Source organism: Ixodes scapularis, unplaced genomic scaffold (genome assembly GCF_016920785.2).
Source record: "Ixodes scapularis isolate PalLabHiFi unplaced genomic scaffold, ASM1692078v2 PGA_scaffold0__279_contigs__length_252992795, whole genome shotgun sequence".
NCBI lineage: Eukaryota > Metazoa > Arthropoda > Arachnida > Ixodida > Ixodidae > Ixodes > Ixodes scapularis.
The window spans coordinates 61330526-61356688 of NW_024609835.1; the positions used below are offsets into that span (position 1 = coordinate 61330526).

Genomic DNA, 26163 nt, shown 5'->3' on the forward strand with positions numbered 1-26163 from the left:
TTGGTTTGTTCTGGACTTTAGAGTTTCTATTTGGCTCGCCTTACAGCCGCTCCCAGCGTGTACGCAAGGACGAAGAAGAATGGATACCGTTTGTTATCTTAGTCAAATTTTTGTCCAGTTGTCGAGACTTCGCTGCAACGTTTAAAAGCGTTCATATAGTAAGGGTGCAGGCGAGCTGGTGAATGTTAGCCATGTTGAATAAATTTGTGACTGGGGCAGAAATGAACATATAAGTTGGAGGAACAAAAAAGGACAGGACGACGTCTTAAACTCAGCAACCAGGTTTATTTAGTCTGCCTTCTTATATAGCCCACAATCAGCCACCACCAACACATAGAGTCAACCTTCGACCTGTATGTTCATATCAGCCCCAGTCTCAGGTTTATTCAACTGGTTTAAAAGCATAATTGCTAAAATAAAAACTAAAAAGCTTTCGATCATTTTTTTTTTCTTTTTTTCAGACTACGAAACAATACGCGACGTGCAGATCGGCCATTTCTGGAAAAAAATATCGGAATTAATACCGCAGTCCGCATGCGGAGGAACATTTTCGTTGAATTCTGTTTTTTTTTTTTTAGATAGTCGACACCCGGTGCATATCCCGCATCCAGTGCATAAGCCATATCTGGCGCCTGGTCCGCTCGTAAAACCTTTTCAGACACAACACACCTTCAGAAACACCTGCTTTACTAACTTAAAAAGAAGCTCATACTTCACTCATTTTTAGTATACTCTGTTATTCACACAATTCGTCTCGTCTCGCCGTAATGAACGATCTAGAAAAACAAATTGTTGTACAGTCCGCACCTGTAAACAGTCCGTACCAACGTAAAATTTCAACTTTGCAGCATGTGTTCTCGTCGGATTTTCGCCACTGCACGTGTCATTTTCTTATCATGGAGGTTTACTGTTCCGCCGTATAATCGCCGACTGGGCGCAGAAAGCCGGCTCATTTTGTTCGATTGTCACGCTAAGGTGAAATATCAGCTATAGCTCAACATTAAAAAAAAAACTCGATATATTTTGTCTCAGACGGCAGTCGAGAAAAGTAGATCAAACAATAACTTTCTTTTTTTTGTACGTGCCGAGAAATGACAGTGTTTATACACCCGTAGATTCATTCGTTTATTTTATTTGTATAGATAGGTGGTTCAAGTTTCGGAAGTATATAAGGAATAATGGAAGTTTCCGTTTGTAATTGTCGGCAACCATCTCGATACCTGTTTTTAGATTTTGACCGAGTGAGTTGACGAATGACGATTATGTCAAGCTCAAGTTCGTCTGCTTTTTTTGCGGGAATTCTGGTGACGTCAGAATGCCGAGCTCTGATTGGCTCTCATTGAAGGATAGTGGGTAGACCTCAAGGCAGCTCGCTTTGAGGTCTACCCACTATCCTTTCAACCAGAGCCAATCAGAGATCGGCGTTCTGACGTCACCAGAACCCCTGCAAAAGAAGCAGACGAACTTACGCTCCGGATTTGACCAAGAAAGGTACAGATTCGAGAGAAATTTCAGCCTGTGGCGTACTAGTCTCCCATTTTCGTGGTCTGTCTTAAACGGTAATCTTTTGTTTATTATTTTTTTTTATACATGGTGCACGCGATTAATATTGCGTCCGTAAACTCATAGCCCGTCAACTTCAGAAACACCAGGCGTAGCGAGTCTCGAGTAGCTTATTATCGCCGCCTCGAAGCCAAGGAAATTGTGGCACTGGTCGAGTAAAAACGCCGAAAAACATCACGAGGCATGGAAACGGGATGATAATGAACGACGTGCTGCGTTTCTCAGGCTGGGAGTGATTGCATTACAGGTGAGCAGGATCTTAACATTCTTGGACCAATCAGCGAACCAAATATTCAAAATCGGTTACACCCCCCCCCCCCCCCCCCCCCCCCCCCCCCAATAAGGATATCCAAGAATTAGCTCTGCTGCCACGGCGACCTTGCCTCACCGGATACAAATACACGAGCACAGCGCACGGCTTCCGGACGGATCGGGCGTTCAAATGCCAAAGTCCCTGAGCGAGTGTTGTCGGTTGCGACGCAGCCAATCAAGCGCGCCGAATGGTGATTAGAAGAGCCACCGGCATTGCGATTCGCGAGAATGCCGCGAATCGCGATTCACGCGCGCTTGATTTTCTAGTCTGTTTTCAGTCACCTTCCGTTTTGCCCCAACGTCTATGACCTCGCCACGAGCAGGGTTCAAAACAGACGGCAAGCCAGCCAGCTGCAGCAGCGCGATTCTGAAAAACCCGCACACTTCCGATACAGACACAGCTGAACGAGGGCATCGGCGGCGGCGGCGGCGTGGCGGCTGCGTTGCCGTGGCGACCTGACGCCCGTTGACGTCATTCGCGCATCTTTCAAGGTCTTGGCGAGAGCGTCAGCGCAAGTCAGCGTCGGCCCTCGCCCCGACTCCGCGCTCCGCTTCGGAACCTCCGTGCTTCTAGTCAGCGCGCTACCCCATACCCGTGTGCAACCCGTCGAGAAACAGATGCACCATGTTTGCCTGATCCAGATCGGAGACCGTGCGGGTAGCGTATTTTTGAGCCGCACCGAAACGTCTGTTATCACGTGTGCGACTCTCAAAAGTTTCACTTCACCGCCGCTTCGCCACCGGCACCCAACCGCCCAGTTTGCGGCGACGTCATCGACGTCATCGTGACGTGCGCCGAGGTGTTCTCCTCTCCCCGTGTTTCCGCCGGCCCTCTGCTCTTTCGCTAGCCTCGAACGCAGGCAAATGCGTCTGCTACTGTCGCGCTCGGGAGGCTCTTTGGCGGTGCGGCGAGTCGACGGCCCCCAGGATGAAAGCCGGCTCGGATTTGTGCTACGAGGAACGCCGCAAAAGTGACTGCCTACATCTACCGACGTGCCACGGGATTACGAGGGAGCTTGAATGGGGAAGATCTTCGAACGCCCGGCAGCGAGAGTAGGCTTCGGGCGCATGCGTGAGTCCCGCCACAACATGGCGGCTGACAGGGTAAAGACGTCGGGGTGTGCGGGGCTCGTTCGAGTCGGATTTTACGAACTAGGAAAAACAATTGGAAAAGGAAACTTCGCCGTGGTACGCCTAGCAACCCACGTCATCACAAAAACAAAGGTAAGTCGCCGCACGTTCCTGGGAGGTGGATGTTTTCGGTTTGGACAGTTGACGGAACGCCGTCCGCACCTGCGACGGAACACCTGATTCGGCGGTCCTTGACCTCTCTTCCAGTTGTGTTTCCTGAATTTTCGGCGGCGGTAGCGGGGCTAATGTGAAGCGGGACTCTGCGTCGCTCGCATTTCGAGCAATTTTTAGCAGCCCGTCTTGGAAGCAGCGGCCGGCCGAACCGTCCCGTGTATTTTTGTCTATCTTTGTTTTTCTTCGAGGAACGCCTACTCGCTCGTACGCCGGAGACCCGCAGCTTCTTCCGCGCTAGCGCCGGTACCTATTGGAACCTTCCCTGGGGTGCTTAGGGCGTGCTTCTTCGCACCACCGTACGCGTCGATCCGTCGCTGTGTTTTCCAACGGCCCCTGCGCTCGCTCGCCGCTACACCCGTTCGCGATAACTGGGTACTGTCAGCCGTGTCGGTTTCCGCTTTCGAGTTTCGGCTCCGGTTGTTTATGCCAAGGCGCTGGGCAGATTAGCGGACGACGTTGCATTCTTTGCCGCCTTGGAAGTTGGGGCGTCTTCCTCAAGCAAAGAACGTACATAAAACTAAAACAAGAAGAAACATAAAAACGCGGCCAGTTATGTCCCAATACCTGTCGTTTCACAAGGACGTCGGCAGCGTACTGACCGTGATGCAACGCAGCCTCAACGTAACTTGGCCTTCGCGCGACTGGCCTCTGCCGATTCCTCCCTGCCTTTGCGGCTGACCTGAACGATCTTTGCTGCGGCGGTAACGACGACTGCAGTGTGTGAAATGACGCGGGCGCGAGCGGGTGGGACCGTCCGAACATCGGTTTCCCGTTCGTTGCGCGTGCTACCAGTTGCCTGCTGCGACCTCGAGCTTTCGCGGGCGCCGCGACGTTAGCGGGGTTATTTGAGCCTCCCACTTCGCCGCCGTTGTGCTGTTTACCTGCCGGGAAGCATTCGTCATTACCAGCAGCGAGGAAGTTCCTTTTGTGTGTGTGTGTGTGTGCGCGCGTGTGCTTGTCACATCGGTGTGTTTTCCTGGAGTCGGGTCGTCAACATGGGAGTTTTTGCTTTTGAGCGGCACGCTTCCTGCAGGAACCCGAGGTTTTCCTATTGTCGCTTTTTCTACGTCCGACAAAAGGAACTCGGATGTTGCGGTACTTGGGTAGTTGCGCCGAGACTTTGTGGGATGTAAACACATGCACTAGTTCCAGACAGCCCCGTGCCGGATAAACACAGACGTATTTTTATTGCTTACCGTGAAATTTGAGTCGTTGTATCAGGTGTCGCGTTGTTAATGCTGCCGTGTAATTTATATCTACCGTGTCACGATATAAATTGAGGACTTCTCTCGACAGTGTTCTTAATAAATTTTATTTTTCGAATTGCCTGCTTGACGAATAGTCTTTTGATCTATCATCTATCATAGTATGTTGTAATAATAAAAATAATAAATAACTTTCTTTCCATCAATCTTCAATGGCGTAACCTAAAACAAAACCTGCGACGACGTATTTGACGAGTTTCCGGTTCCTGCAAATGGTCCGTGGCAAGCATACTGAAATAAAGAAATAACTTAATGAAATGCACACGGATAAGTGAAGGTGAAGTTTAGAAACAATAACTTGAAAATACGTTTGACCATAACCACGTAAATATAAGCATAACCTTGTCTGCAGAAATGGTAGCGCAATACTTTCTGATTATTTCATTGACAAGTAAGTACCTTACCAGATCTAAACTAGTGAAATAAGGCATTGTTACAGGGCACAGCTATTGATCGATTGCTGTACCCTCTAATGGGCGGGTACTCTACTCTGACTAGCCTAAAGACGCGCCCCGTGATTTAAATATCAAGTGGAATTCCCTGATGCCTGTGACGCGGCAATAACTGAGGTTGGTGGGGCGCACCCGGGACACTTTTTTTTTTTTTGCCTGTTATTATTGTTGGTTTTGCCCCCCAATTCCTACACACATACACGAGAAGAAATAAACGTAAGCGTAGTTTTACACGGTAAATGTTGCCGGCTTTTCCTCGTTGCTCGAAAAAAAAAAATGATAAGGATAGTGTGGCCTCCGCCAGACTATCCTTGTCTTGTTTTCTTTTCTTTCCATCTCAATCGTCTTCTTGGCGCTCAACGTTTCTAAGGTCAGGAGAATGGGAGCATTGTATCTCCCAGAAGCTCTCATGCATGTTCTTCTTTTCTGTTGGTGGTATAAAACATGGTGCCATCTTTGACCTATATGCCTTCGTGTTGTACTGTGGGCGGAAAAACGAGCTGACTGAATGGAGCGTCAGCTGCAGAAAGCCAAGATGCCGCATAGGGTACCCTCCGACATGCTAACCCTTGGAACAGACTGTCACATTTCTACAATAGAGAATACTGACAATGACCGTTCCAACCTTCCTCCCCGCCTTGACCCCCGACTCGCCCGCATAGCTGTCTGCGTTACGGCTCCAGCCCGAACTTTGATTGAGCCATCTTGCTTCCGCCCCGTTTGTACGTCGTGCAAACCTTTGCTCCCACAAAAACGCCCTCGACGTTTTTTTTTTTTTTTTTTTTCTTTTTATTTATTTTTTATTAATTGTTGCAGATACATTTGAGAGACATCTCTAGTACAGGCACGGCGAGAGCTTGGAAATCATTAGGGAGTTCGAGTAGATCGTCCCTGCAATCTGATACCCGTACCCGCAATACTGCGCAGCCACCATTGCGCTCGCAGCATCGCCTATTGTGCGCCCGGGTATCATCGTGTGTCGTTATCGGAATGCAATAACGGTCGACTCAAACTCCCCATTGTTGGCGAGCTTTAGCGATGATTTCGGACTTTTGTACCTGGTTTGAGCGCGCGCGGCGTCTGCGTGTGACATGCAGGACAATACCATCTCCTTCTCGCCATATCGCCTTTATTCTTTTTTATTTTTTTTTTATTTATTTTGGTTATGCGAACTTGTGTAAGATCAAGGCGGCCCATTTCGAATTCATGGGCTCGATCACGGTCGACCCGTTTTTCAAGGTCGTGTGTGGATCCGCTTCGTGGAGCCATTTGTGCGGCTGTGCAGACTGACTTCGTGCTTGGTTCTTTCTTTTGAATGGGGTCCAGGCGCGGATTAGCATTCGAGCGCGCGTTCTGCGTCAAGATATGGCCTGTTAAGTGGCCGACGTCTTAACGGGACTGATAGTCCGCGTGACTGCACGCAACGGGGACACTGGAGCCGTCTGGAAACCAACGAATACCTGCCAGAGAAAATGTTCGAATGGAATAATCTTCCTCCAAGATTTTGGGGACACTAAGGTAGACACATAGGGAGGTTAATTATTGATTTTTTTTTTCTGCAATACAATGATAACTTACGCCGGGTGTTTGCGCACGCTTAACTGGTAAAGGGTCGCTTGCACGACGTTGGAGATAAAAGCGGACGACTTCTCTAAATTGGATCGTAGAAACGGCCCGAAAACACGAGGACGTAGGAGAAACATACGTCCCCGTACTTTCGCGCTGTTTCCACGACGAACGTCCACCACCTCGCCCAACAATCCATTCTTCTCAGGGTAAATGCGATTGTCATCGGGGCTGCAGTATAAAGAGCGGAACCCCCTCGGTCCTCGCCCGCTTTACCTTTCCTGACATTTCATGGGTAGGGTGAAGAATGCGCCTGCATAGCTTTGAGCGACGCCCGAGGAGGGATTTTCGAAAGGAAACCGTTACTTAACAGGTAAAGCCGCAAAGGCAACGTCGCTCGTGCGGCAGAAAAAAAAAAAAAAAGAATGGCGTAAGTTGCAGTGTTTGGCGTCGCAGTTGCGAAATCGGAAGCGGAATCGCACCATGTGAATCGGGCTTAACACGTTTTGCCGGCACAATCTGATCACAGCCCGGAATCCTAAGCGTGCGTCACACTACTCGCGGAGCCAGAGTGTGCTCGAATGCTCATACAGCAATCGCGCTCTTGCACTTGCTCTCCAGTGAGGACGTTCGTTACTTATCGTACAGTTTGGTGCAGTATGGCCTCCGTACCTCTTGCACCATAAAACCCCCAAACAACAACAATTTGTTTAACAATCCAAGCGTCTATTGCTAAAACATACACCACTGAGCGCAGGAAGAGACAAAAAAAAAAAATTTAAAACAAACAAATGTTGTTTTTGTTTGGTGGGAACAGCGCAAAAAAAACGTAGTACGAGGTCGAAGAAACACACAGACAGGGCGCTGACTTACAATTGAAAGTTTATTGTTGTGCAAAAAGAGAAATGAACACAGAAAGGAGGAAGGGGAGGGAACAAACAAATCAAACCAATGACATACGGCATCACCCCCGCCCACGCGCCGTCACAGGAACCTGCCACACTTTCTTACAAAATCTACCTTGTCATTTGCAAGGGCAATACAGGGAGCGCTCACACACGTGTCAGCTCCGATAGACGCCATAAAACGCGTTTCGTCTATCTCCCTCGCAGTCTTGTTTTTGTGACGAGACAAAATCTTTATATCATGAAATGACGGCGTGCAGCCACACGTATCACAATGGACCGCTAGGTTCCCTGAGGGCGAGGAACGCAAAGAAAGCGAATGTTCCCTTGCCCTTACGTTTTTACAACGCCCAGTCTGACCAACATACACCCTGTCGCAGGACAGGGGGATCTGGAACACGACCCCGCTTGCACAAGCGACATAAGGGGAGCGATGTTTGACGTCGCACAGAACGGAAGGGTGTCCTTCTCTACTCACAGCAGCACAAAGGTGTGACAGCTTAGATGGCACCGAAAAGACGACAGGCACCTCAAACCTACCGGCGGTGGGACAAGGCATGGATATACGGGAGTACGACAGGTCTGGTGGATGGCCTTTGTTTTTTCCCAGGACTAGTGTGCCCCCTAAACATCCTAACAAGGGACTCAGTAACACCCACCACAACCGCCGAAGGGAAGCCCGCAGAGGCAAGCCTTTCAGCCTGAGTCACAAAACTTAACCCACACCTATGGTGACAGGATTTTAACAAAGACACCCTGAGGCACGACCCAGCAATGGCCCTTTTCACCAATTTTGAGTGTGCCGAGTCATAAGGAAGTAATCCCTTCTTCGATCTGGGATCATAGGCCCAGCACACGCGTGACGTCCCAAGGCGGAGATTAATGTCCAAAAATTGCAAAGCCCCTTTTGTCGGGACCTCGAGCTTAAAACTTAGGCCCTGGGAACATTCAATAAAAATGTCCACAATCTCTTTAACCACTTGAACACAGTCGTTGTCAAGGCTGGGTCTAAGGACAATGAGATAATCATCTACATATCTTAGCTACTTCAAAACACGTCCGTCCAATCTGCCAGCAATGCCTCTATCACACCTCGCCAGATAGATATCACTAAGCACCGGTGCTACGGTAGACCCTATGCAAATGTCACTCTTTTGCAAAAACTTATCACCCTCGTAGGCAACATAGATTGACTGCAGGTAGAAATGCAGCAACTCTAGAAACGAATCACTCGATACCCCTGAAGAGCTACTGAACGCCACGGCCCAATTGGTTTGGATATATTCCTCCACGGCCGTCATGAGCTCTCCGTGGGGAATGGAATAAAACATATCCTCAACATCGAGTGACACGATGTCACAGGATCCTGGGTTATCCTCCCTCAAATATTCAACCAGAGCCTCAGAATTACTTTTCAAAAAAGGGTCATTTAGGGTGAGCGAGGACAGGTGGCGCTGAAGGAACGAAGACACCTGCAGCTGCCACGAATCCTTCTGGGTGACAATAGCCCTAAACGGCATCAACTCCTTATGAGTTTTCACCGTAAAGGAAGCTTCCAAGCTGAGACATTTCGCTCCTGACACCGATTTTCGAAGCCTATCCAAATTAAGATCCACATAGAGCTGAACGGCACGCGCCTTAACTTTCTTCAAATCCACACCCGACAAGGATCTAAAATGTTTCTTCATTGCATGCCTCGATTTCTCTTGAAACATGTTATCAGGCACCACAACGAACCCTCCTTCCTTATCGGACACCAACAGCTTCAGCTTTGACTCCTTAAAGAATGGCACGACCGCACTTGCCTTCATCCTGCGCACCGGTCGTCTGAACTCCCTAGTGAGTCCTCTTCCACACATTCGAGAACGCACCGTTCCCTGTTGTCCGGGGTCACCTTCTCAGACACCTGACGCACGAGGGCCAGCATTTCCGTGGGCTTGACTGAGGGCTCCGTGGCAAACTTTGGTCCCTTTTCCAGAATCTTCACAATCGCGGCCGGAGCCGAAGAGTCCCCCAGGAACACAATTTTGCCCTCTCCAGGTTGGATGTCCTTATGCCTCCTAGGAAACGAGGCGCATTGTCGGTCCATTGTGATAGGTGTGGCTGCACGCCGTCATTTCGTGATATAAAGATTTTGTCTCGTCTCAAAAACAAGACTGTGAGGGAGATAGACGAAGCGTATTTTATTGCGTCTATCGGAGCTGACACGTGTGTGAGCGCTCCTTCTGTTGCCCTTGCAAATGACGAGGTAGATTTTGTAAGAAAGTGTGGCAGGTTCGTGTGACGGCGCGTGGGGCGTGGGTGATGCCGTATGTTATTGGTTTGATTTGTTTGTTTTCTCCCCTTCCTCCTTTCTGTGTTTAAGCCAGCGCCCTGTCTGTGTGTTTCTTCGACCTCGTCCTACGTCTTTTTTGCGCTGTTCCCACCAAACAGTATATACCACCAACTAGCCCAACTTTACATGCCTTGCTCTTGTTTTTGACCGCGAAAAACACAAACAATTACATAAAATACCTAAACCAGCAACGAATCGAAAAATTATAAAAAATTACAGGAGGGCGCTTAAGCTTCGCCTTTGAGTGGAATGCGATAACTAAACATATACACCCCCTTTTGTTCTCAAGCCGTGCAAGCGTGTCTGACTCGCAACCGAAGTGTCGTGGGTTTGTATCCGGTCTCCGCCTCAAATGCTTTATTTTTTTTCGTTAAGTCAAATGAATTACTATGTAAAGTGAAACCGTTTGAGACGTGCGGCGACGTCTAATTCGCGTTACATGGGATGTTTTCATCACTTTTATTTCATGCGTGACGTCACGTGAACGTTGTGTGTTGAAATTGCCGCGCGAGGTCATGTGGCTGTGACGTCATGACCCTGTCGACCAATCAGGATCTTCTCTTCCTACCGACGCCGGCTTTTCACGAACTGCCTGAACGCTCTTCCGTGAATATATAAAATCTGAAAGGTGCTTATCAGAACGCGCAAGAAGCCGCATGGTGATTGCTTCAACGATGACTGCGCTCGCTGCAGCTCCAGCTTCTACGACATGCTGGAACAGAGGCTACGATCGTTATCAAATCAGCCTCCAACTCTTACACATGCCCCCTCCTACAGTATTTGATGCTGCGATTCTGTGTGGATACCTCCCTCCTGTGTTCCGAAACAGTAAATGCGTCACTAACGCTGGCCGTCGGCGATGCAGCAGACGCCGCCATCTTGTCCACGCGCACCCCAATGACGTGCCCCTAGCGCACCCCAGCATAGCGGAAACGTTACGCGGCGCCAGCATCACTCAAAATGGCTGCGGGCAGGAGTGGTGGTGGTGGTGTTTGCCTGACGTGAGGTTTTTCTCACTGGCTGTGGAAAAGTTTCACGGGCTTGGGTTATTGCAGTATTGATGAGAGTGAATGCAGGGAAAAGGAGGGGGCACAGATGGCGATGAGAAATATAGGATGATGAAACACAAGTTAACAAATTAAAGTAAAATAAAAGTCGGCAAGAAATCAGTCAAAAGTGAGAAAATGGGCACATCTAAAACGCGAGCATTACAGAATGTTCACAAAATTCCCGCAGAAAACTTCACGAGAAAAACTGTCACTGGCACACAAGCACGAAAAGAGAAGTCGGCGGTCGTATTTTCACATTCATCACAGCCTTGCCAGAAGCCCACAGGCATCCAAGAAGCTGAACACAGCCTTTCGGAGACGTATGCACGTGGATGATGGACCCTTGGGGAATAGCATATCCACGAGGGTCGGTGAAACACCGAGGCTCTTCAGCGAAGCTAGCAGGACGGTTCTTTCTGTATTGTAGTGTCGACATTCAAAAAATATATGCGTCAGCGTTTCTGGTTGATCGCAGTGCTCGCAGAAGGGGCTGGTTGTTTTTATGATGCGGTGCAGGTTCACTTGCGTGTACGCGCAGTCTGCTCTTAAGCGGCGCAGAAGAGAAGCGAACTTCCGTGTTAGGCCACGCGTACAAGCTGGAGAAGGAGGTTCATCAGACGCCACACTGGAAACGGGATGCTTGTTTTGTATCCAAGTCTTAATAGCCAATCTTGGGTCAGAGTGGCTGGGGAGATTCAACGTCGCAGTGGGCAGTTTTAGAGCGGCTGAGGCCAGATGGTCAGCCATCTCATTTCCGGGTAAGCCAATGTGCGAAGGTATCCACTGTACTCGCAGGTTAGAACCATGGGAGACAAGTAGATGACCCAGCCTAATTATTTCGCAAACCAAATCAGGATTGGCGCCTTTGCTGCTGAGGATATTATGCACCGCACACCGAGAGTCTGTTGCCAGAAGCCAGTTATTAGGTGGTTTCGTCGTGATGTGAAGAAGAGCTGCGTGGATTCCACTCAGCTCAGCTGTAGTCGACGACACGGCATGGTCGAACCGTCCTGACCATGAGCAAGGTTCCGATGGGATGTGGTAAGCTGCAGACGCGACAATACAATACAATACAAACGTGTATAGAGTCACTCAGGGATGGGCAAAATACATGCAAATATGTATCGAAATACAAATACAAAATACTTCGTCAAAAATGTATTTAATTACAAATCTAATTACATTTACAAAAAAGAATTTAAATACAAGATACAAATACAACCAAATGTATTTGGTCTCCTCCCAGTACTTTTCCAAATACATTCCTCAAAATTTGCGTCAGCGAATTCAGGGCACCTGCAACGGGTTTCCGGGTATCTCATTTTAATTTTGCATTGCACACTCGGGAGTTAGTGTGCGAGGCTCTAGTAACGTAATGGAAATGTAATCACAAAAAAATGTAATCAGCTTGGGAGCTTCAAGCAGCTTTTTTTGTCAATTACATTTTGGTATAGACCAACAAAGAACCGAGATGACCAAGACGCGCAGCACTAGCTAGAGAATTTTTTATCGTTGCAACTCGCACCAGTTACAAAAATCTGGACGACCCGCGCATTTAGAATGTTCCAGGCAAAAATATGGAGGGAAATCAGGCTGGAAAGCATCACAGGTTGTCACAGGCACTTATTTAGCCAGTCTGCCTGTGAACGTCGATTTCGTCACTATTCTTGCCCTGGACTAGCACCGTAATCACAAAGTCACTAAACGCTTGTGCTTGATTGAGAGACACTGCATTCGGTGCAGAACATAGTTTTCTTCCTGCTCTGGACAGTGACAATAAATTTGAGGGATGTATTTTCGCCCACAAAATTGTATTTAATTACAATTGTATTTGAAATACCCATGTTTTAGTATTTAAATACTCATGTCAAATACATTACCCAATTTGTAATTAAATAGAAATACAAAATACACAAAGTATTTGAAATACGTATTTCAAATACTTGTATTTCAAATACTGCCCATCCCTGGAGTCACTGAATATATCATTCAGTGCCACTATCATTCTATTCAGTGAGTCTATTCAGCGAAACTAGCTAAAACTGTAGGCTCGTTCGATTGATTTGCATCTCCTGCACCGCTGCAGAAGAAAATGTAGAGCGGCGTACTTCCGGTCGTATCTCAATGGACATACCGGAAGTACAGTGCCATCCACTTTTCTGCGCCGGTGCAGGACGTGCAGGTAAATTGAACGAGTAAAAGGAAGCACTGCAAAGAACAGGCCACGTTGAGACGCGATTCAAGTGCCGCTAAAAGCATGCACTGTCTTCGGCAGTGCTTTGTTTCACCCAGCTTATTTTTCCGTTTCAGAGAATAATGAATAGCCGCGGGAGCGTCATCGTCGTGATCGACGGCTGCAGGGGGGACAAATACGCACGCACCTCCATTAAACACAATGGCGTGACGTCGTCCTAGGGTGTGTCAAGAAGATATATATTGTTTCGGCATAAATAATGAAAGAAAGCACGTGTGAGTTGAGCGCTGTAAGAGCCACTGAGTATGCTAGCTACGTGTATAGAGCATGGGCACTCCCTGCATGCATTCCCCGATCTCCTGGTGGACGCCGCCATCTCTGTACTTGGTGGAAAGCGGACGGCCATTGTTGTTGATTCAAAAATGGGACTTTCTGAGCTTTAAGTACAGGGTGTCACAAAATAAGACTTAGTCTTTTTTACCGCAAAAATGAACTAGGCATCGCCGAACACTCATTGTCCACCCGAAGGTAGAGCTAGAGCTCACAACCGGATGCCAAAGTTTCAGCCCGATGCGATAACTTAATCAAAAGTTATAAGTGATTTTCTGAAAAATTCTATGGGAAAATGGAGCTGATTTTTGGCCTGTTTTCGGTTTCTGGTGCCATAGAGCCCCATGTGTTTGAAAACTCCGTCGGCCGCTATTTTCCCATTGAAATTTTCAGAAAATCACTTATAACTTTTGATTAAGTTATCGGATCGGGCTGAAACTTTGGCATCTGGTTGTGAACTCTAGCGCTACCTTTGGGCGGAGAATGAGTGTTCGGCGATGCCTAGTTTATTTTTGCGATAAAAAAGACCGTGTACATTTTCTTTTGTGACACCCTGTATAAGGTGTCAGGAGGCTCGGGCGATGCCGTCTTTGTATATATCGCAGGCTGTCGTAGCATTTCTGGTGTGCATGAGAACCCTTTCCTGCGATTTCAGATAAAGCTTCGGATAACTTGCAACAGCGATTTCAAGCGCCAAGATGGCTACTGTTAACTTTGAAACGTAACTTGTTTCGCGAATCTAGACTCTGTCCCGGTGACTGAGGTTAACAGGTGAAACAAGTGTAGGAGATGCCGAGCAAACTCGTGCTGGCGGCCGGCCGCTCACGTATACACTTCGAAGTTCGAACTGTCGCAGCGCCTGCTACTCGAATTCATACGCACGCCGTGATGCGACGCTATAGATTAAATTGCAATTCTTCGTGGGCCGTTCTTTACGACTTTTAGGTTTCGACATCACGCAAACGCACGGTTTCTAAGTGTTTCGATCGTGGACTGTTCGATGCAATGCACGTAGAAAACTGAAGACAGATTATCGTTCTGCCTCGTGCTCGTGAGCTTCTTTTTTTTTTTTTTTTTTTTTGTGAAGAACATGTAGGAGGTTGGGAAATACGTGACACGATTTCGGCACGTCGGGGACATTCGCACAATTTAAATTATGTCGGCGATATCTCCGACGAAATAAGTGAAAATTACATCTGGAAATCAAGTCCGAGCTTCGATTTCCCTCGTTCCTATATTCGTTTCGTCACGAAGGAGATGCCGTGACGTCGTTTGTTCCAACTCAGGCTTGTAGAAACTTATGACGTGGGAAAAGCTTTTTTTTTTTATTTTTTTTTTACTCCAGTGGCGATGTACACGCTTATTTAGACATTGTTCCAACTCAGACTTGAGGGAACTTATGACGTGGAAAAAGCTTTTTTCTCTTTCTTTTTTTTTACTCAAGTGGCGATGTATACGCTTAATTATAAATATATTGAATTGAAACTTCGTCAAAATCCTATTGTGTTGTATACGTGACGTAATTATTCTTTTTCAAGTTGAGCAGGAAATGCTAATATTTTCATGGCTTTTTGAGAGTGACCACATTTGTTTTCTGGGCCTAATATATTTCTTAGCGAGCCCATTTTCTCGCATTTAAGCTGAAAAGTCGAAGGTGAGCATCGTTTGAGAGTGACTGCGGGCCGACATTTGAGTATCGCGGATTGAGGGGGGATCGGTGGCCGAGCGGTCTAGCGCACACCAGCTCGGAGCACGTGGAGCGAAAGCTCGCGCTGCAGAACCCAGGGATCCTGGGTTCGAGCCCCACCCCTGCCCGTTTCGATCTGGATGAGCATCGTACCGGCGTGCGGTCGTGTATCACTACTGCGTGATGCACGTTAAAGACCCCAGGCTAGCGGCTGTACCGCACTGGCTAAATTTCTCATCTACAGCTGGGAGACTCGTCGCCCCTGTGAGGCAGACCAAGTTCTAGGCTGTATAAACACACACAGAACCCAATTTTTTTATCGCGAATTGAACCAACTTTCACCAGAGCCACCCGTTCACCATTTTTCTAACAATGTTTCGAATAGTGACCTCACTGTCTCTCACCCGCAAGGTTTCGTTGCGAGGTAATAGACTCGTAGATATTTGTACGTGTGGCCCTTGAAGTCCGTGGGTCCCGGTATGCGGTCCTCCCCTGGGGACACCGACCTACTCACACTCACCTCATGCACCATGCATCGCTACGGCACTCTGGAGCCAATCAAAGCGACGGAGCGAAGCACGTGACCGCTTTCCATGGGAGACGTGCACTCCGACGATACGTTTGTCACGTGCTCCGATTGGCTGACTGGGCTGTACCTGAAACCGAGTGCCAACCGTGAGCTGTATGCGCGTGTCTCATGAGCACACGCCTTATGAGCCTTTCAGTGGCGTCATATTCTTGGCCGTTGCCTGTGTAACTTACCTTATAATCTGCCGAAAAAAAAAAAAAATCGGGTGGCGAGAAAAGGGTTGTGTTGGTAAAGATGAAGCTATATAGGATCACCTGGGCTAAACAATTGGCGGTTTAGTATGCGTTAACGCTTCAAGGATTTTCACTTTTCGTAAGTTTCCTACGCTATTGTTTCACAATGTGTTTTATTTAGTTTTTTTGTTTCACGGTGGTTTGAGGCTGGATATTACCTTGGAGTTGCATGCAACTGTAAATGAACCATTGCATGCGGTCGGGAGACAAGAACAGAAATGTGGTATAACTCTGACGAAAAAACAAGAGCTCGAAAAATCCGGGGCCGGACAGACGCAAAACGGTCAGTGCAGTCTTTTCAACGTTGATCCTCATCTAACACACCAAAGTACTCTTTCCTTTTTTCTCGGGGGGCAATCGGTGGTCGAGTGGGTTAGCGCACACCAGCTCGGAGCACGTGGAGCGAAAGCTCGCGCTGCAGAACCCAGGGATCCTGGGTTCAATCCCAACCCTGCCCTTTTCGATCTGGATGAGCATCGTACCGGCGTGCGGTCGTGTATCACTACTGCGTAGTGCACGTTAAAGACCCAGGATCCCTGGATTCTTTAACTAGCGGTTGTACTGCACTGGCTGAATTTCTCATCTACAGCGAGTGACTCGTCGCGACTTTTAAATGGCTGACCAAGTACATGCTGTATAAATATCCACACAACCCCAATTAATTATTATCCTTCTCTGTCTCTCGCTCTCTCTGCAATTTTGACACAACGACGTGAAAAAAAAAAAAAAATCACAAGAAGTCACAACCGCCTTTTTTTATTAGTCAGCATGAATGAGACTACACATAAGGATTCGCTCGTTGTTCATAAACAAACTCGGGCACACAGCTGTATTTTGTTTTCAGCTGCGCTTATACAGTGTTTCAATGTTTAGATACCCACTCCACAGCCCAGCATGCGCATGTTTGTTGCTTTGGCATATCAGCAAAGCATGCGTCATATGCACGAACGCTGGAAATAGAACTAAAAAAAACCACAAGGTCAAACACAGTCGCGTTCCTTACGTTCAGAGCCACCAGAACTACCAGTGTCAAATAAAGTTACCGAGACAAGTATTCGATGTTCACAACGTGGCAAGCGAAGCAAGAAGTCTCATCTTCCCCCGATCCTCAAACTCCGGGGTCGGTTGGTTCATTTTCATCCTTCACTTCCGACTTCCCTTATCCCTCTGCCCACCCTGGGGCCCCCCGACCAGAAGGAAGAATTCCGATGAATGCATTATGGTGATGTTTATCTTCCTGTAATACCAATCATGAACCACGGTTATACGCGTCGTACCAGTGTCCCGGTCGTTGTTGTCATTTTGGTCGCTGCGCACGCAGCCGACGCAGATGTGTGAACAGTGCCTTCAGAATCAAAAGCTGAAAGATCAAGCCACTGTTTTTACTGGTCCATTGCCTTTTTAAAGCGGTAGTGTGGGTTCCTTCCGAACTGGACACTTGCACGTGGATCCAGATGTTTCGAAGACTGCGGTCTCGCGTGACGACATGAACAGACAAGGCTCGGCAGGAACCGCGTGACCTTCGAAACACCTGCAGGAATATCTGTTGGCGCTCACTCGTCTGAAGAATATCAAACAAGCGAAACGGTGCGTGGTCACACGTTATAAGAAGACCTGCCCTCCACTTTTCACAAGTACTAACTTTTCTGACCGCTACACCTGGCTGAACAGCAGTCCTTCCATAGACTTGCAAATACCTACAATGTTTGCGCCGCCGACTCGCTCGACGAAGCAGATATATAATAGGAAGATGCGCTCTTGTATCTGTGTTGGACGTCTGAGGGCTGCGCATCGCTAACCCTGCAGAGCACGGAAACCTCCCTCTCGCAAGCCCGTGTTGACCTACGTGTAAATAGAAATGGCACGCCTTGCCGCTTCTATCCTCTTTCTCAAATGAAATATAAAAAAGGGGAGAAAGAAAAGAAAATGACCACGAAATAGATTTTGCGCCGAAGGAAATGCGTGACGCTTCCCACCCAATACTTGCCGCTGTTGGGATTTCCTGCGGCGCTGAGTTGTCGCCGCGCCGATCTCGCCATTTGGGGGACGTTGAACTTTGGCTCGATATTCTTGGTTGTTCTGACGACATTCGCGATGGTTTATTATTTTTTTTCATAGTTTTTGCTTAGTTTTGGATTGTATCGCTGATTGTGATTCGTTTATTGGCTTGCATTAGACCCGTATCATGGAACTGAAACGGTTAGCTAGGAGACACGACTCTCCACATACGCGTCTTCGTTAGATTCGAATCCTGACCTGGCTTGTGTATAGGTAGCACTGCGTTAGAGATCCCCGGTGGTCTAAATAATAATGATAATAATAATAATACGATGCCTTATTTCCCACCAAAACGAAATGTTAGTGAAACGCAACGTAAAAGAGCTGTTAGAAACAGCTTGACCGGCCCCCAGTCCCCAAAATGCAACAGCGGCAAGGCGAACGGGAAACAGGCTTTTACCACAGCACGTAGCTGATCAACACGAATGAACAGATTTACGCAATAAAGGAATGTATACACTTCTTGAAGAGCACACAGAAATTCGTCAGATAAGAGTTACACAGAAGGGAAATTCGTGATACAAGCAGCCTTTATATATGGGTTGTTTTGAGGAGAAATCGCCGATTTTCTATTTTGTTTCGGTAGTTTCTTTCGTCCCGTTGTGGCAAGTGGCGCTGCTTCGGTGAGAATACTGAGTAGCTATATAGGCACCGTTCATGACGCACGGACAATGCGCGATATTGACCTGCGTCATAATTGATGACTAGGACAGACCAGGGCGTCGTCGCTGTTCATGGCGCCAGCTCCAAGTTGGCCATTGACCATGCCTCGTACAGGATTGTGTTACCCGCCCCTAGGGGCAGATGTAAGCCGAGAGCGAGTGATTACGTCAGTGTACCGACTGCTGCGTAACATAAGCGACTGTCGACGCGCGTCCCTTTCGGATGCCTGACTTCCAGCACGTGCTCGTTGCTTTCCTCCGTGCTTTGGCTGCGCGCATGCTCGAAGTTCACGGGGCACCGAAGTATTATTGAAAATCGGTAGGGAGCTGGCGCTGAAGGCGGGACAGCTGAAATACTTTCCCGTCACTCTCACCCTGTCAGTGAGTATTGTCGATTTTCATCGCATGTTTTTTTTTTGTTTTTTTTTTAAGCTTTTTTTTTGCGTTTTTGTCTTTTGACCGCCAGGCGTCCTGCATTACCTAACACGCTCGGGAAGGCTGGAGAGCGAATTTGCCGCCACAACTTTCAGTTCGCTGCAGGGTGGCCAATAGGTTTGTCGGGACTCTGCTGATTGTGGAAGCACATTAATGGTTGAGGTCGTCGTCAGAGGTCTGTCGGAAAGATGAACAGTTTGCCAAGGGAGGAAGGCATGACAATCCGTCCGCCTTTAGTATGTATCAGACTTAATAAAAAAAAAAAAGTTTTGTGGTCGTCTTTAACGACCTTTTGGCGCGGCATTCCTTTTGTTTTCCGGTGGTCGGACTCGGGGCGAAGGGCCGTGCCCATTGTTGGCATTGCACCTCGTCCTTATTGCGGGGATAAGCTCTCAAGGTCATCGTCGCCGATAAGCGCCGCCGCTGATAATTTGAGGCCGAATCTCGGCGGGGTTTATCACTCCGCCAACGAGTTTCCCCTTCTCTTTGCAACGAACCGAGAGTGAGCGGACCTGCGCTGCCGGCAACTGCTGCGCATGCCCAGTTTTCGATTTCTTCGCGTTTTCTGGGCTGACATTTTTTTATCGCAGCAGCGCACTCTAGTTTTTTTTTTTTTTTTTTTTAATTGGATGGATTATGTGGAGTTAATTGATAGCCATTTTTTTTTTTCCGTTTAACATAGGTGTATTATATCCACCGATGTCGTCGTGCACCGTAGAGCAACTGAGTAGCTTCCCGAAGGCGAGCAGAGGTAAAGTAACTGAATCCTGGACATGTAGCGCCAAAGCTCCCCGTGTGGTCGCCATTTTGGTTCACGGAAGGAACACTTTTTCCTTGGCCTGATCTTTCTTGGTGAGCTGATCTAGATTAGTTGGTGACGGGTAGCTTTATAGAGACGTTTCTTGTATACAGAAATTTTGCTTTCCACACACCGGCGAAACAAGCGTACATCAAACGTGACAAAAACCCAGTGACGCCGGGTAAAAACGACACACACTAGAACGACCCTTTCGAAGTTACGAAAGGACCGAAATGGCGATTGCCATGACAACAAGAAACCAATCAGCCAACCGCCTCGCGAGGTTTTGGTCGTGAGTGTGTTAGTATCCGTTTGTGTCGTGCTAGGACACAGGGAAGGCAATGGCGTGACTTTCCGAAGGTCCAGTGGCTTTAAGCAGGGTATCCGAATGGTACCATCTCGAATCCACAGCTATGAGGGGAAAGCAAACTCTGCACACGCAGGAAGTTTACGTCGGCGCTGCGGGCCGATGCGCTCTCGGTTTTTTTCGTCTGAAAGAGACCCGTTGCTATTTGTGCACATTACGTATCTGACTATACGTCTTATACGTCCTAGTGTCACTGGGCTAATTAACAGCCAACTGTAGTCCCCGACGAGCAGCCTTTGCTCGCAAACTTTTTTCTTTTCTATTTTGCCGCCGGTTTGTTATGCCCAAGTGCAATTCTTTATACACCTCACCACCTCTCTGCATACCTCCTTTGTGGGTCGAATGCCTTAATTGGCGTACAACCATTAATATAAAAAAATATGAAGAACAAATTCGATGGTGCCAAATGTATGCTGCAGAAAGTACAGGAGCATGGTATGGAGCAATGGCGGTTAATGTGACGTCGATGCAAGCCATGTATTGGCAATGGCATTCAAATATATATTTAAAAAAAAAACGCTATTACTGCCTAGGCCCGTGTCAAAATAGTGCTAGAAATTCTATATGCTTTCTAATGACGCTGAGAAAACGTAGCGCGTGTTTTAGCGATAGCTGCGTGTGAACGACCGGAGTTTGCAGCTGTTGTTACGTCAGAACGTTGGGAAAAGTGGCGTCGGTTTGAGGCCGGCCTGGGAAGATGTCTTCATCGAGCACTGGCGAGCTTTTTTCCACGGATTGTTCGTCTAGCTATACAGCGGTCAGGTCAATAGTATTTCTTCGCCCTCTGTTGTCTGGGAACAGTGGGAGCTTCGGAGCGTGCAAACGCTCTTGTATATTGGCGTGACGTCACTGGTCATTTCGTGCGCCCAGTCTTGTTCCCTATTTCGTATATACGGAAGCGCGCTAGGCGGTGTTTCCAATAGCACCCACTTTTAGTGTTAGGCACGCTTTAGTGCCATTAGTTTGGTATGTTACGTTCTTTTCACGGCTCGCCGCGCAACTTCGTACGTGGAGAAAACTTTTCTTCGTAGACATCTCAAGACAGAGACAACATGGGCATGTATCGTGTGCCATAAATATTCAATGTGCCCTGAAAGTCCGTTTCAGACGGTGGAACTTTTCCCCGAGACAAAACTCTTGTGCGACGCCGTAAAACCGTAACCCTTTACCCTTCGTAAAACTAAATCTCTCTCTCCCTAAAAAAAAAAAAAAGAAGTTTTTAAATGCAGTAATTATGTTTGCCTAGTCGGGGCATGGCTGCCTGAACGGACGGTCTTGCAGGGTAAAAACATGATCGCAATTACTCTCGCTCATATTGCAGGTAAATGAGGACGGATTGCTTGCAATTGGGGTAGAGATGTCAACTCGGTCTGGGCGCTAAATCTAAAGTCAGTGTGGCAATCTGTCGCGAGTTTTTACTTTTTTTTAGAAAATCGGTATATTTTATTTTTATACATGTCCTTTTTGCCTCGGATGAGGCAGCCTTGAGCCCTGTCGTTTCAGGCTCCTTTCGATAAGTTCGGTTGTCGCACGTTTCCCTTGTGACGCCACGTCAAACAATCGAATAACTAATATATAACCCAGTCGGAAAATTCGTGGCTGTGTGATAACAATTTTGAATAATATCGTGCCAAACAAAACGCTAAAAACAGCGTAAATCTTTTTTTTTTTTTTTAATGTTTGGTTTGAAAGGAGAGGCGACGGTTGAGAAGTTTTGTCAATCGTCACCTGTCGCCAGTTTGAGATCATCTCCAGGCGTAAATACTGTATTCACAGTTAGGATAGTTTCGACATTGGCTCTGTGTAGTCGCGATAACGTGTTCTCGGGGGTTCTCTACCTCTTTTGCTTTCATGATTTATAAGACAATTAAAAAATTCATGTAATGCCTGTAACGATAACTCGCGAACTTTGGATTGCCCTATAGCTCTTAGTGCGTTTCAGGTTGTCATAATGCTTAAACGCTTAAGAAAAAAAAAATATATATTACGCAATATTAAGTTTTTTTTTTTTTTTTATCGTAAAATATACGTTATTAGGGAAAGGCATCCAATAAAGCAAGCACAAAACTAAATTATTGAACACGAACTTTTTTTTTGTTGCTATTTTTTGTTGTTGTGTTTGGCGAGTTATACGAAGAAGCTCGCGATCATTCTCAGGATAGCCATAAAAGTAGATGTAATCTATTGTTTCTCATATAACGCCGTTACCTTGAAGAAGTTGTCGTTGTCTTGACTTTCTAGACGCAGCTTTGTGAGCACTACCCCCCCCCCTCTTTCTTTAAAAAAAAAAAAAAAACCTTAAGTCGTCTGCTATTAAAATAATTTGTATTCGACTTTTGTTCTCGTGTTAGTAATAGTGGCAAAAACGGTGCGTCATCTGAAGTTATATTTTATCTTTTACAAAAGGGGTTTATTAAACGACCCCAATTCCATTATTCTCACGAAAATTAGATTAAGCGCTCACGTAAGTAGGTATGTAAAAATGATTAAGCGGAATGATCTCTGTATGTCTCTTTTCAACGTAAGTGAAATCAATAAATAAAACCTACAAAAGTGAGAAAAATATAGCTTTTTGGATGCGGTAATTACCAATACCTAGACTATATCCCATTAGTTGTGCCGGTTTTTACTATCTGTGATGGAGGAGCAGGATCGTATTATACGCACGGAGAAGCAACCTGACTGGTGTATCAACGTTACTGCGGTACGCGTAGTAGCGAAAAATTACTTAGTGGCCGACCCGATACAAACCTTTCCATTATTTTTCTTCGTTTAGTGGTTGTCATGAAAAGCAGACCTGAGACACTTGATTTTCGGTCGCACTCTATTTCCACAGGAACTTGGCACGACTAAGCCCCCAAAACCGATCACTTCTTATTAGAGAGTTTTAGTAGGTCGTTCCGATACCTCCGATAGCCCCGATAACGATACTATGCATGCGCAAGGGAGGCGGTGGTGGAATATCGGGATATCGTTATCGGAGTCATGGGAACGATCTACTAAAACTCTATTGCAAAGACTCGCGGTTTTGGTCTCACCGACGCTGGGGCTATAGCGTGGGGAGAGGGGACCGTTCGGTTGTCACCTCCGACCATACGTCAAAACCAGTTAGGTGTTCAAAGTGCCTTTAATTTGTTAACTCCCGATAATATTGTTACTTGGGGAAGAGGTCTATTGACTCCTATGATCCGCAGTAGGGAGTCTTTGTAGATCGCTCCGATAACGATACCCGATACTCTGCTGACGCATTTGCGTATCGCATTGTTATTAAAGGGGTTGTGAAACGATATCGGTTTGAGATGTTCATTTCTTTGCAGAGGCGTACTGGTCCTCATGTGGCCCAAGTATACCTGCACAGATTGCCACAGATACAAAAGCTTCTTTGTCGCGGTGAAATTGCGAGGATAAAAGGCGACTACTACTTATAATTATAATGCAATTAAATGCAAAGGGGCAAGCGAGCTGGACAATAATGATGAAAATAATCCCTGGACAAGGGGAACAAGAGGGACAAGGGACAAACATAAATCTCCAGACACAGCTAGGTGACTTTCTGTCTTGCCTTCGCAAAGCTCGATGACGTAACTGTGGGATCGAAACCACCTGCCTGACGACAGTTGAGCGCGGCTCTGGTTGGACACAAAAACTGAGTGAGCGCTCGACTTCGGCTCGTAACAATCAGCGCCTCGGCGGACACTCGGGTAGTGGCTCCTGTCCAACCGCTGCGGTGATGAGAATAGCCGAACTCGAACAATGCCTGGAGCTCAGCACGCGTTTTTTTTTTTTTTACTTTGCCGACCCCAGCGCGTGGCTATGATTAACGTTGGTGGCGTAGGATAGGTACCAGGCCACGTGGCAGCTTGTTCCGGCTCCGATGAACGATGCTCATATTTCTCGAATTTGTTTGCTGACTGCCGTTGCTTGGAAAGAAAAACTAGGGCAAGTTTATTCGGTTATTAACGTTAGGGAGCGATTCTGAGTAGTATTTAGCGAAAGTAGAAAAATCGTTTCATGGCCCCTTTAAGTATCGTTTATAATAATAATAATAATTGTGTTGCGCGTATGTTTACACAGTCGGAAATTAGTCAGCCCTAATGGCTGTCCGGTGTCTCAGCTGTAGACGAGAAATTCAGCCAGTGCAGCGCAACCGCTAGCCTGGTGTTTTTAACGTGCACTACGCAACACGACCGAACGACGGTACGATGCTCATCCAGATCGAAATGGCCAAGTATGGAGATTGAACCCAGGATCCCTGGGTTCTCCAGCTCGAGCTATCGCTCCGCATGCTCCGAGCTGCGGTGCGTTAATACGCTCGGCTATACCGATTTCCCCGTCATTATCAGATTATCTGAACGATTTACCAGAACTCCCTAATGTCAGTTTTCTCAAAGAGCGACCCCCCTCGAAACTTCTATAAAAATACCTGTACCCCCTCAAAGAAAAAAAAAATCTAGTTGTAAAATAATTTTTAGTAGTTTTAGGAGTAGGCTTGTTCATATTTTGTACCCTAAAAAAAGTTCTTTTAAGCACCCCCTAAAATGGTTCCTCGTGAAAAACGTATAAGGGGTCCTTTTACGCTCCTTTTTTTTTATGCGGAAGAATTCTTCATCGGCCAGTTGCCTTTCTTGTGCGCCGAGGGCGATCGTGCTTGAGGCGAAACCGTTCTTCACGAGCTAAAAAAGTTCTTGGGGCGTCAAAAAAAGAAAAAAAAAAAACTGACAAAAACGATATTATTATATTATTATTATTTTTATAGGGTAGATATTTTTATAGTACGCAAATCTCATTATCTCTTCTTCAACTTCGATGCCGCGACGCTCTTCACTTGCGCGTGCGCAGTCCCGAGGTACTCTTCTCTACCAGCGGCTTTTCACACCGGTGCACAGTTGGACGTCGACGACAACTTCACGGACTTTGCTGTGTTCCGTGAACTCGGTTAACGCACGGAGGTTATTAATCTACGGAAACCGAAGAAGTGACCTCCGAAAGATTAGGGAGTTTGCGTAGATCGTTTTCGCCGTCCCGCAACGGCTCTCCGCAACCCGCTACCATGCCCGGAACTCTACAGTCAAGGCCATCGGCGCGCAGGCGCAGTAGCGGCTTTTTCGTTGCTGAGAGCTTTAGTGGAGGGGGAAACGCGGTCTACGAAAACTCCCTATTTACGTATCGATGGACAGGATGGCTTTTTCACCGGGTTTCGCGATTTGCGAACGCCGCGCGGCTTGCTCGACGGCGGCGGCGGCGCGTCGAAGGCCTCCGGCGTGTTGCGCGGAGGGGAGCACTTTGAGAGCACCCTCGTCCCCGATGTCAGGACGAGGAAGCAGCGATACGGCCCAGATAGTCGGCCGGGTAGGTCGGCTGCCCGCTGTCTAGACTGCGCGCGAGTTGGTTGGTGCTCTCCGATTCCCGGAATCTTTCGGGCAGCAGCGGGTTGAGGAGCGTGACATGTGTGTGCACACGTCGAGTGCCTGCGGCGATAAGGCGGAGCGTGGATTCTCCCTCCTTTTCCTCCGATCTGAGGTCGCTTTCCCGACGCATGCGCTTTGAGATCGTTTTTTTTTTTTTTTTTGGCTCCCTCTGTACTTTTTAGGCTCGTCCGTGACGCCAGGGTGGAATGCGCGGAGAGAAAAAGAGAGAGGGAGAGAGGGCGCCTGTGTTTACATTTGAAAGCACCTATACTTCTCGCCGAAACGAATACACGATAATGCCGCTGGTACCGCCGCATTCGCCGTCCTTGGTGTCTGGTCTACCGGCGTTCATGCTTGTTCGCCGGGGATCCCTCAAATAGAGACCTACCAGCTCGTGGAAATTTATATTTTTAAATGTATTTTTTTTTTTTCATTACACACGGGGAAGCCAGCACGCACAGGTGCTGGGAGGTCTTTGTGGGACCCTGTAACCTGTACATTGCTGGCGTATATCTCTATTTGTGGGTCCTTATACAAAGGTGTACAGTTGTAGGCCCCATAGAAGGTGTCACCACCCGCACACTATACTTCGTTTCAGCTTCGGTCTGAGCGCGGCCGATGTTATGAGCCGAAGGGCCAATCAAACAGC

The 26163-nt window shown here is 47.4% G+C and overlaps 1 protein-coding gene across 1 annotated transcript in view; it reads left to right on the forward strand.

The window, feature by feature from the left end:
• Positions 1 to 1946: 1946 nt before the first annotated feature.
• The window catches only part of LOC8041086 (serine/threonine-protein kinase SIK3), an 89503-nt gene continuing 65286 nt past the window's right edge, over positions 1947 to 26163 (forward strand). The window contains exon 1 of the mRNA XM_042288687.1: positions 1947 to 3099. Coding sequence (XP_042144621.1) covers positions 2896 to 3099 — 204 coding nt within the window. The 5' untranslated portion in view covers positions 1947 to 2895. The remainder of the gene's footprint in view (positions 3100 to 26163) is intronic.